Genomic DNA, 13309 nt, shown 5'->3' with positions numbered 1-13309 from the left:
CCTTCCATAGAGCTCACACATAGACTATTCCTTGCCCTTCTAATTTGGTTGCTTTATTGTCTATGGTACCTTTTAGCAAGATGTAGTTTCCTTTCTTCCTTGTCTCTTTTAATTAGATCTATTTTTGCTCTTACTTTGTCTTAAGATCAGGATTGCTACCCCTGCTTTTTTTTCCCCTTCAACTGAAGCATAATAGATTCTGCTCAAGCCCCCTACCTTTGTTCTGTGTGTGTCTCTCTGCTTCAAGTGTGTTTCTTGTAATCAAAATATTGTAGGATTCTGTTTTTTTATCTACTGTGGTACCTGCTTCCATTGTGTGGGAGAATTCATCCCATTCACATTCACAGTTATGATAACTACCTGTGTATTTCCCTCCATCCTATTCCTCCTATATGTCCTCCCTCTCCTTTCACCTTTTCCACCTGACCAGTGTTTTGCTTCTGTCTACCACTTCCCCTGATCTGCCCTCCCTTATGTCAGTTCCCCCCCACACACACACCCTCTTTAATCTCCTCCCTTCCTATTTCCCTGTTGGTATGATAGATTTCTATATTCAACTGACTCTGTATATTATTCTCTCTTTGAGTCAATACTGATGAGAATAAGGTTAGAGCAATGCTCATTGCCCACCCTCCTAACTTCTTCACTGTAAAAGGTCATTCTCACCTCTCCATGTAAGATAATTTGCCCCATTCTATCCCTGCCTTCCTTCTGCACCCTTTTTTAAAAAAAAATCTGTATATTTGCCTTCTCCAATATTGTAATACCTCTTCTGTTTTCCGTGATCGTTGGCAGAGAAAAATAGAAACAAACTAAGATTGAGCAGCTGCCTTTTCTCTGTTGTCAGTTTTTATTGTTGCATGTCTTGGGTATATTGTAGAGAGGATCCCTTTGGGGTATATAGGCTTTATTAGATGGTCTCTGAGGTCTCTCCCAGCTCTCAAATCTATCTATCCCTAGTGTGGTCTTCCTTTTTATTCCAGTATCACTTTCCTCCCCAATTTGTTATTTATTAATTTTTATCATTCTTTTCTTTTTAAATTTTGAGTTCCAAATTTTCTTCCTCCCACTCTTCCCCCCCCACTCAGAAGGCAAACAATATGATATCAGTTATATGTGTGAAATCATACAAAAACATTTCCATATTAGCCAAATCAGTCAGAAAGAAGGAGGGAGAGGGAAAGAGGAGAGAAAGACAGAGAGAGAGAGAGAGAGAGAGAGAGAGAGAGAGAGAGAGAGAGAGAGAGAGAGAATTATACCTCAATTTGCACTCAGTTCATCAGTTCTCTCTCTGTAATTGGGTAGTATTTTTTCCTCATAAGTCCTTTGGAATTGTCTTGAATCATTGTATTTACCAGAGTAGCCAAGTCTTTCACAGCTGATTATCATTACAACATTGCTGTTACTCAACAATGACCTATCTCCCGGTTCTTCTCACTTCACTTTGTATCAGTTCTTATAGGTCTTTCCATGTTATTCTGAAACCACTCCACTGATCATTTTTTACATCACAATAGTACTCTGTCACAATCATATGCCACTGTTGGTAAGCATTCCCTCATTTCCAATTCTTTGCCACCACAAAAAGAGGTGCTATAAATATTTTTGCACATATAGGTCATTTTCTTTGATCTCCTTGGGGTACAGACCTAGTAATATGCACAGTTTTATAGCCTTCTGTTCAAGCATAGTTCAAGATTGTTCTCCAGAATTGTTGGACCAGTCACTATTTCACCAACAGTTCATTAACATACCCATTTTCCCTCATCCCCTCCAGCATTTGTCATTTCTGGAAGATTTTTGTTTTGTTTGGTTTGGTTTTCAGGCAATTGGAATTAAGTGACTTGCCCAGGGTCACATAGCTAGTAAATTTGAAGTGTTTGGTCTGAGGCTGGATTTGAACTTAGGTCCTTCTGACTTCAGGGCTGGTGCTCTATCCACTGCACCACCTAGCCGCCTCTATTTCTGGAAGATTTGAGGTGGTACTTTAGAGTTTTTTAATTTGCCATTTTCTAATCAATAGTGATTTAGAGCATTTTTTAATGTGACTATAGATAGCTTTGATTTCTTCTCCTTGAAAGCGCCTGTTCATATCCTTTAACCATTTAGCAATTGGGGAATGGCTCTTATTTTTATGAATTTGACTCAGTTCCCTATATATTTGAGAAATGAGCCTTGTATCAAAGAAACTTGCTTTAAACATTTTTTGATATTACTTCATTGCCTATGGTACCTTCTAGCAATATGTAGCTTCCCAGATTACCTCTTTTAATTAGGTCAACTTTTACTTTTATGGGCAGTTAGGTGGCACAGTAGATAGAGTGCTAGGCCTGGAGTCAGGAAAACTCAATTTCCTGAGTTTGAATCTGGCCTCAGACACTTACCAGTTGTGTAACCCTGGGCAAGTTACTTAAACCCATTTGCCTCAGTTTCTTCATCTGTAAAATGAGCTAGAGAAGGAAATGGCAAACCCCTCCAGTATCTTTGCCAAGAAAACTCCAAATGGGGTCACAAAGAGTTGAATATGACTGAAATGACTGAACGATAACAAAAATTTTTGCTCTTGCTTTATTCAAAATCATGATTGCTACCCCCGCCTTTTTTATTTCAGCTTAAGTATGATGAATTTTGCTCCAGCCCTTTATTTTAAGTCTGTGTGTGACACTTTCTGTCTTAAATGTGTCTCTTATAAACAACATACTGTTGGATTCTAGTTTCTAATCCATTCTGCTGTTCACTTCTGTTTTATAGTTTAGCTCACATTTCATTATGATTGCTGTGTATTTCCTTCTATCCTATTTTTTGTTGTTTCTCCTTCTCTCTCTCTTTTTATTCCATCCCTCCTCAAAATACTATTTTGCTTCTGACTACTACCTCCCTTAATCTGCCCTCCCTTTTATCATCACTCCCTAATACCTCTTATCCCCTGCCCCTCCTATTTCTCTATTGGATAAGATAGATCTCTATACCTAACTGTGGGTGTATATATAGTCTTCACTTTTTGAACCAATTCCCGGGGAAGCTAGGTGGTACAGTAAATAGAGCACCAGCCCTGGATTCAGGAGGACCTGAGTTCAAATCCAGCCTCAGACACGTAACACTTAGTAGCTGTGTGACCCTGGCAAGTCACTTAACCCCATTGCCTAGCCAAAAAAAAAAATGAACCAATTCCTATGATACTGAGGATCAAACATTGCCCCCTACTATCTCTATTTCTCTCCCTCTCACTATAAAACTTCTTCCTAATATGCCCCTTTTATGTGAAAAAATTTTCCCTGCTCTACCTCTCCTTTCCTCATTTTCCTAGTGCATCCCTCTTTCTCACTCTACATTTTTTGGGGAGATCATCCCAACATAATCAACTCACATCCATGCCCTCTATCTATTTATACTGCTTCTAACTGCCCTAATTGTGATAGAACTCTTAGGAGTTCTAAGTATCATCTTCCCATTTGGAATGTAAACAGTTTAACTTTTTTGAGTCCCTTATGATTACTCTTTCGTGTTTCTCTTCATATTGTATTCATGTTTATGTTCATGTTCATGTTTACTTTCATTTTATGTTTCTCTAGGGTCTTCTGTTTCAATGTCAGATTTTCTATTCATCTTTTGTCTTTTCATCAGAAATGCTTGGAAGTACTGTATTTCATTAAACACCCATTTTTCCCCTAAAGGATTATACTCAGTTTTTCTGCATAGGTTATTCTTAGTTATAATCTGGGCTTCTTTGCTTTCCTGAATATCATATTCCAAGCCCTCCATTCCTTTAATATAAAAGCTGCTAAATCTTGTGTGATCTTGACTATGTCTCCACAATATTTGAATGTTTCTTTTTGGCTTCTTGCAATATTCTCTCCTGGGAACTCTGGAATTTGGCTATAATATTCTGGGAGTTTCCATTTTGAGATCTCTTTCATAAGGTGATTGGTGAATTATTTCTATTTTACCCTTTGGAACTAAGATAATAGGGCAATTTTCCTTCATAATTTCTTGAAATATGATGTCTGGGCTCTTTTTTTTTTTATTGTGGCTTTCAAGTAGTCCAATAATTCTTAAATTATCTCTCCTGGATCTATTTTCTAGGTCAGTTGTTTTTCTGATGAGATAGTTCATATTTTCTTCTCTTATTTTTCATTCTTTTGACTTTGTTTTATTGTTTCTCCCGTTCCTACTAGGCTGACTTCCCCTATGGAATTTTGGTTCATGGAATCCTATCTATACTTCCTTTGAATCCTTTAAATTTTGTTTTCCCAACATCTGGGGTGTACATCAGACTATATCTGGCTTTCCTCTCCTTTTCTATCACAAATTCTAGGAGGTAGTATTTGCTTCCCCTCACGGTTCCCATCATTTATATTCTAGCAACCAGTTTCTCCCTGTTAGTTATAATCAGATATAGATTGAATTTATTTTTGTTTGGTTCCTATATCTTTTGAAGGGTGAAATTATCATTAAGGTAAATCAAGAAGTTAATAGCTGATCTGCTTTTGGCAAAGAGCTCTAGCAGATGTCTGTATAACTGAAGTCCTCCAACAATACTGTCATATCTTTATGCCAGACTTTTATTCTTTTTCCCAAACTGTTCATCTAGTTCTTCTTCCTTTCCAAGTGTTTGGTGGTATACTCCAATGACAATAATCACTGTTTCTTCCTCCACTGACCTTTACCTTTCTTTTTCTCTTTCCAGCAGGAGGGGGGATGTAGGAGGAAGAAAAAAATAAATGCTTGATAATTTAAAAAAAAAATTTAAGCAAAAAAATAAAAACAATTCTTAGATGTTCTAAAAATGCATTAATTAACCATATGGGATAGTTTTTAGGAATTTAATACAGGGAAAAATATGTTTAGAATAATCACTTGCCTTTCTTCTGACAAAAGAGAAATTTTTTCTTGATAAATGGCAAAACAAAGAATCACAAAGTAACTCCTATATCCTAAATTTTGATTTTTGCCCCACTTAGGAATTTCCCATCTTCTCCCCACATTTGTTTCAATGATAGTCATGTTCCTATTTAGCACTTAGCTAGGACCAGATTTCACAGCTCTATTATAGTTCCATTGGTAGAGAATAAGCTTATTAAGCCATTGATGTAGGAAATTGATGTGGTTCAATAGTCTCAGTTGAAAACAGATGAGTGGAATGAAGGAACAGTGAGTTGTATCATCATCAAAAGCTTTCCTCAAGCATCTATTTTGGAAGGGCATAAGAGAAGCAGTTAGGAAGTAATTATCGAGTCTTTATTAATCACATTTGTTTTAGGATGAGAATATTTTAAGTTTCAGTTGAGCCAGTTATATCATTAAGAATCTGTAGTCAACGAATCAACCAGCATTTTTCGTAAGTACCTACTATGTGCCAGGTGCTTGTTAGATGCTAAAAATAAAAATACAAAAATAAAGCAGTCTGCCATCAAGCACCTTGCATTCTGTGGGGGGAGACGACAGGTACATAGATAAGTATGTACAAAATACATACAATATAAATGTAACAAGGGATGAAGAGGTATTAGAAGCTTGGCAGGTGGGAAGGAAATTAGGAAAGACTTTGTATAATAAAGGGAGTTTTGAAGGGAGCATTTCAGGGAAAGCAAACTGCCCATTAAAAGGCCCAGGGAGAAGATGAAATGTAATATGTGAGAAACAGCAGGAAGACCAGCCTCAAGGCTCTCCACACTCTAATCTATCCTCCATTTAGCCACAAAAGTGATTTTTCTAAAATGCATGTCATAACCTGCCTCCCCACTCAATAAACTCCACTGGTTCCCTGTTGCCTTCAGGAGCAAATGCAAAATGTTCTGTTTGGTGTTCAAAGTCCTTCATAACCTAGCTTCCCCCTCCCCTTCCACTCTTCTTACACCTCATTCATTCTCTGATACATACTTTTTGATTCAGTGACACTGGCCTCCTAGCTGTTCTAGGAACAAGTAATTCTATCTCTCAAATACATTCAAAGGCATTCTCTCTGGTCCTGACCCCATGCTTGGCATACCCTTCCTCCTCTGACTCTTGACTTCCTGGCTTCCTTTAAGTTCCATCTAAAGTGATGCCTTCTCCAGGAAGCCTTCCCCACCCCTCTCAATTCCAGTGCCTTCCCTCTGTTAATAATTCCCTATTCATCCTGTATGTAGTCGTTCTGTATATAGCTTGCATATTGTCTCCTCCATTAGATTGTAAGCTTCTTGAGGGGTGGGACTGTCTCTTACATCTCTTTGTATCCTCAGCACTTAGCACCGTGCCTGGTATAGTAGGTGCTTGATAAATGTTGACTGATTGGACCATGGGGTGCATAAAAGAGAATAATGTATAATATGGCAAGAAAGATTGGAGACAGGTTATAAAAGACTGTCAGTGACCAACAGAAGAGTTTGTACTTAATTCTAGACACAATAGAATTTGTTGAGCAAAAGAGTAACACTGTCAGATCTGGGCTTTAGGAGGATCACTGTGGCAGCTGTGCAGAGAATGTATTGGGGAGGGAGAGATTTGAGGCAGGGAGAGCAATTAGGAGGCTGTTGTAACATAATCCAAGCCAGAGGTGCTGAGAGCCTAAACTAGGAAGATAGCTGTGTGAATAGAGACAGATTGAGAGATGTGGAGATAAACTTGCCATTATTTGATGACTAATTGGATATGAAGAGCGAGGGAGAGTAGGAGGACGAGGATGACTCTGAGTGGCAAACCTGGGAGATTAGAAGGATGGTGGCTTCCTCAGGGTAGATCAGGAAGTTCAGAAGAAGGGTAAATTTGGGGAAAGATAATTCAGTCTTAGACATTTTGAGTCTGAGATACCTGTGGGACATCTGGTTTGAAATGTCCAGTAGGCAGCTGGTGATGTGAGATAGCTTAAGAGACAAACCAGGTCTAGTTACAAGGACCAGGTTATCAGAGGTGTACAGAAGTTGATTAAACCCATGAGAGCTGATAAGGTCACCAAGTCACAGTTGTATGATGTCAAAGCAAATGTTTTAACAGATTCATCTGCAATATGAGGTGGAACAGTTTACATATTACAGCCACATATGGGAATCATACCTTGCAGACAACATGAAAAATTAGCAGGACAGGTCAGTGTCTATTGTTTGCTTCTTACTGAAAGTTAAACAGTGACCAAAGTAAATGGAATGTTTATATTTCTATAGGTTCTTAGCAGGAAACATGAATACTATTATTGCGGGGGAGGGGGTTGGCAGGGGGAGTGCTACCAGATTGTGTTCTTTGTAAAGAATAACAGCAATATCTAAGCAGAATAGAATCCGAGACCAGATATTAATTTGAATTAGTTGCATTTCATTGAGCTGAGATTTTCTTTAAAAAGTAGATACCGTTTTACCTCCATGTAAATTGGTAAAGATGGAAAAGTAATTACTGGAGGGGTGGCAGGAAGAAAGGCATGCTAATTCACAGTTGATATTAGCTGTGAAGTAGTCTAACAATTGTGGATTTCATTTTGGAATTATATCGAAAAAAAAGATGACTAAATGTCCATGCCCTTTCACCCAGAATTCCACTGCTGGGTATATACCTCAAAGAGGTCAAATATAAACTCGAGTTCAATACATATCAAAATATCCATCACTCTTTGTGATAGTAAGTAACTGGAAACAAAGTGGCTGCCCATCTACTGGGGAATGGCTGAAAAAGAATTATGACATATAAACATATCAAATATTTTTGTCGAGCAAGAAATGACAATTGTCAGGAATTCACAGAACTGAGGAAAGATTTATACAAACTGATGTGGCATGAAATAAGCAAAGCCAAGAGAACAATTTACACAGAGGTTACAACTATGTAAATTAATAGATCGCTAAAAATAAGTTGATCCCTGAGTAATGAAAAAACAAATGAAGATCCCAAAGCAAGGATAATAAAACATATCTTCTTCTCATGGCAATGAGATCAGACTGCTAGGACAAAATATTACATACATTGTCAGATAAGATCTCTTTATTAGATGTTGTTGCCTAATCAGTTTTTGGTTTGGGTTTTTTGGTTTGGGTCATAAGAAGGCTTTAGTCTGGGTAGAATAATGACTATGATACAAAACCAAAAAAGGTAGCAATAAAACATTTAAAAAGTTAAATATGAGAAAAGCTATTATTTCTTCTCCCTAAAGGTTCATGTTAAATAATTCCCTTCTTAGGAGCAAGTTTCTAGGCTGCTTTCTTCTTCAATTAAGAAAAATGTGGGCAACAAGTTGTGTGGCAATATTTCCTTTTGTTGAAGATTACACAGCCCATTAGCCTTTGGCTTAACTATATATTATTTCTGCCAACATTAAAATGTAAAAATAACATAGAAGATCACCATTGGATTAATATAAACTTCAGCCAAGAAAAGCTAGACTTTCTGTGAATTTCTACCAAGACTAGATGATGCAAAGCCAGATGAAGGATGCATCTGAGTCTAGAGGAACCTTTGATTTCAGGCTGTCCAAGTGTAAGCTGAATGATGGCAAACCTAATGTTATTGTTTGGAAGGAGAGTGAATTTTCTGCATTGTTAAAAAGAGGTTAGAAAAGAATCAAATTCTCACTGAATCAAATACACTGGAACCTCACCATTAACACTACTTGTTAATTCCCAAGGGAGTAGAATTTGCCCAGACTGATCAATGTTGAGCTCCCTTGTCAAAGGGCTTGCTTGTTTTTTTCCTTCATAGTATGGTCATTTCATTTACAAGGTAGTTCCCCCTCATTAACCCTCTGTAAGACATATTAGGGGCAGTTAGGTGGCACAATGGATGGAGTGTGGGACCTGAAGTCTGGAAGATTCATCTTCGTGAGTTCAAATCTGGTCTCAGACTCTTACTAGCTGTGTGACCCTAGCCAAATCACTTAACCCTTTTTGCTTCAGTTTCCTCATCTGTAAAATGAGCTGGAGAAGGAAATGGCAAACAATTCTAGGGTCTTTGCCAAGAAAACCCCAAATGGGGTCACTATGAATTGGACACAACTGAAACAACCAAACAACAACAACAATGGGGTCATGTGATAGAGCATAAGTAATGTATTTGTACATCAGTAATTAACTGAATTCAAGTGGACGTGGTACAAGTAGAAAATGTATCAATCAATTTTGCTGTCGTTATTCTAAGCAGTTTCATTCTAAGAGCTGGCAGCTGTGACATATATTTTAAATATGAATGGGATTTTTGGCACGATAATAATACTAGTAATTATTCCTTACTCATATTGGAATAATGTGACTTTTTTTTAATCTAGATGTTGCAACCAAAACAACGCCAAGTGGCTGAGGCTGAAAAAGTACTCTAGCTTGGTCGAGAAAAGCTGGCAGAAAAACAAAAGGGCTTAGAATTGGTGAGACACATCTGTGTTTATTTTGTTATTCTTTCCTTAACTTTCAATAACTGTACTATCCAGGCAAAAATATCAGGAAGAAAAAGTAAATATTTTTTAGTTCACCATTTCATCATACATCCCTAACAAGAATCACAGTGACATCAAATCATACTATATCATACAATCGTAATTTGAAGAGGTTTTAGATCATTTAGTATTTACAATCTAGTATAGGAGAGAAGGTATATATGCAAATAAATATTAATTTAACATGGGCTCAACATCACAAGACTTTTTCTCTTGTTATATATTAATGAATTATTTTCAGGCATTTATTCTCGTTAATGTGAATAATGAGAAGCAACATAGGAAAGCACAGTAGTTTCCAAATTGGGAACTCTGTGCAGTCAACCAATTTACTGGTAAAGATGGATCCCCCATGACTGTAGTCACACGGCTTGTCTCCAGCAGAACTCCACCACACTATTCATCTATTAACCTCTAACACTACAAGAAAAATTGATCACTACAATATGACTTCTACTTTGGTCTTAGAATCCATCTTTCCATAAAGATTGCCATTATTTAAAATGGAATGAATTATGAGGCAGCCTTATGAAGTAAAAAGAGCTTTAGATTTTAAATCAATGGATCGGTGGGCAAGGTTTTATATCTCAGCTTTGCCTGTTGACTACCATGCGTGAATTTGGACAAATGACTTAAACTCTCTGAACTTCAGTTTCCTCACTGATAAAATCATGGGGTTAGACTGAATTACTTCCCAGGTCCCTTCCATCCCTAAGTTCACGATCCTAGGAGAGGGGTAAAGTTGGAATTGTTAAGCAAAGTGAGAACCAAATGTTTTCATCTTTCATTTCCATTGGTTTTCAGATCGAAGATCATCTGCGATCTTTACAACTTGCCTACAATGACAGTGTTGCTGAAAAAGAATTCTTAGCAGATCGGAGACAGCTGACAACTAAACGCTTACATAGCGCCTCCATTTTACTAGCAGCTCTGGAAGATGAGGGGGTATTACTATTTTTTTCAGAATTAGCACAGTCATCAAGTTTATTATTTTATTATGGTTTGTTTAATGGATATCAGATCCTTTCTCTGAAGAACTCAAGGGGTTGCCTTCCTCTTCTAGGGGAAAATTGACCTCATCTGACTCCCACATTCAATTTCTTATGATATTCACTAACCAGTCCCAGTAAGACTAAATTTAGAAAATTTGTGGCCTGTATAACTATTCCTGATCAAACTGTATATTAAAAAAGAAATTAATTAAATCATTTAATTCATGCTTTTAATGGTTAGGGCCATTCATATCCGATTAAGTACAAAATCTAGGCTCTGAACAGCACTTCAGTCCACTCTGTCCAAATGCAAATCCAAAATAAAATGATAGAAAAAAGGGCATCCACAAAATCACAGAATGTCAGAGTTAGAGGGGGTCTCAGAAAGCACCAAATCTAATCTGTATCTGAGCAGGCATCCCCTCTACCACATCCCTGATAATTAACTAATTGCCTAGTTTTTGCATAAAGATTATATATTGTGTGTATATATACACACACACACACACACACACACACACACACATATATATATACACACATGCACACACACACATATGTATATATATATACACATACATATATGTGTTATATGTATGTCTATAGATGGATGGATGGATGGATGGATGGATGGATGGATGGATGGATGGATGTACATTTAAAGGACAGCTAGTGGGACAGTGGATAGAATGCCAGGCCTGAAGTCAGGAAGACTTCTTCCTAAGTTCAAATCTGGCCTCAGACATTTACTAGCTGTGACCCTGGGTAAGTCACTTAACCTTTTTTGCCTCAGTTTCCTCATCTGTAAAATGAGCTGGAGAAGGAAATGGCAAACCACTTAAGTATCTTTCCCAAGAAAACCTCAAATAAGGTCATGAAGTCAGACACACTGAAAATGACTGAACAACAATAACAACAACAATAACAAATTTACATTTATTTATACACATGTTTATGTATATGTGTATACATGAGTATGGGGTGTGGCATGTATGTATATATCTAGGTAATGCGGTGGATTGAGTTCTAGGCCTGAAGAGTTCAAATTCAGCCTCACATACTCACTAGCTGTGTGGCTTTGGGCACGTAGCCTCTGTTTGCCTCAGTTTCCCTATCTATAAAATGAGGATAAAAATCTATCTCCCACAATTATCACGAGGATCAAATAAGATAATATCTGTAAAGGGCTTTGCACCATACTTGATACAGAGTAAGTGTTATATAAATGTTAACTATTTATTATTATTATTATTATCATTATTATTTTATATAGAGAACCTTATTTATACCAAATTAAATTTCATTAGATTAAGCTAATCAGTAAATAGAGTTCAGTCTTTTAAAATCCTAATTCTGTTGTCCAACATGCTAGCTATCTCTCCCAGCTTCATGTCATTTGCCAATTTGATAAACGTGCCATCTGATCACTTTCATCAAATTCATTGATAAAAAAAAAAATGTTAAATAGCTCAGGGCCAAGGATAGATCCCTAAGAATTATCTCCTTCTTTCTCCTCCTCTTCCTGCCTTTCTCTCTCCCTTTTTCTCTCACGTCCTCTCAACCTCTTGTTCCCCACCCCCAACATCCTTTCACTGTCATTGGCCCATTAATAACATCTGTTTGGCTCTGGGCACTGAACCAATTCTAAATCCAACTAACTATACTTAGTCCACATATATACATTTTGTCCACAATGGTAGCATGAGATACTTTGACAAATGCTTTGCTGAAATCTAAATAAACTGTATTAAAAGCATTTTCCCAATGTACCAATCTGATAACCCTATCAAAAAAAGGTAGTTCCTGTACTTGGTCCTGTGCTTAGCCTACCATGACCTGTGATTAGTGAATCCATAGTGGCTCTTAGTAATCACTGCTTCCTTCTCTAAATATTCATAAACTATCCTTTTAATAATATATTCAATAATTTTGCAAGGAATTGAAGTCAGGCTTAACATTTTATACTTTGCAGACTATATTCTCTTCCCTTTTTTGAAAAGTAGGATGTTTGTTTGTCCTTATGTAGACCTGAATTATCCTTTCTGTCCTCCATGTCCTTCAAAGATCATCTCTGGGCCCCAGTACCTCTCCCTGCCTTTTCTTCAGCTTAGTTGGCAGAGTAGGTAGATGCAGAGGCTTAGGCCTTTCACAAGTATCCCACGATGAGGCTCTGGATCTAGTCTAGTTGCCTTTTTAACTGAGAGTAAAAGATATCAGGTTTTTGTTTGGAAAAAAAAAAAGGCCATTGACAGTTGACCCCTGCATGTAGTTCAACTGGCCTTGATGACTTGAACTCATTAAGGTTCACTAGGTGTTCACTGATTTTCTCCTTATTTATATTGGATTTTAAGTCCCTAATAAGCTTTTTTGTTCTAACCATCCCAGTACAAAGATCATTTTTCATGGCAAAGAAACAAAGGCAAAATAAGAGCTGACTACTTCTGTCTTCTCTCCATTTTCCTTTGTCATTTTCCCATCCACCCCAAACAGTCTTGTTCCTTCTCTAATCCTCCTCTTGCCCACAACATGGCTGAAAATGTCAATATCTGTTCATTTTGAGTTTTAATGGTGTCATTCTGACACTATTATGAGCAGGATCATCCTTCTCTTTTATATCACTGCTCCTTTTCTTGCCCTTCCTTTCATTATATGTGTGTGTATATTTTTCTTAATTTGGAATGGTTAATGGGTTTCCTTTGTATACACCTCAATCTTTTTAAACATATTTATCATTACTTTGAAATTGTATCAGCTTTCCATAAAATCTATGGTCCACATCAGGCTGTCTAGTTTTTCTCTCCGTTTCTAACATGAATTTTAAGATGAAGTTTTATTTTCCTTCGAGGTTCCCATTATTTCTAGAATAGCAGGTTTCCTTGTCATAAAATAATAATAATAATAATAATAATAGTAATAATAGTAATGTAAC

General features: G+C 37.0%; 1 protein-coding gene across 1 annotated transcript in view; it reads left to right on the top strand.

Moving 5' to 3' along the window:
* DNAH14 (dynein axonemal heavy chain 14) overlaps positions 1–13309 on the top strand; it is a 340072-nt gene that overhangs the window by 244044 nt on the left and 82719 nt on the right. The window contains 2 exon segments of the mRNA XM_020982026.2: positions 9224–9319; positions 10193–10333. Coding sequence (XP_020837685.1) covers positions 9224–9319; positions 10193–10333 — 237 coding nt within the window.

The sequence above is a fragment of the Phascolarctos cinereus genome, unplaced genomic scaffold (assembly GCF_003287225.1).
Source record: "Phascolarctos cinereus isolate Bilbo 61053 unplaced genomic scaffold, phaCin_HiC Scaffold_5;HRSCAF=322, whole genome shotgun sequence".
NCBI classification, from domain to species: domain Eukaryota; kingdom Metazoa; phylum Chordata; class Mammalia; order Diprotodontia; family Phascolarctidae; genus Phascolarctos; species Phascolarctos cinereus.
This window is presented reverse-complemented; position numbering and strand designations above follow the sequence as displayed.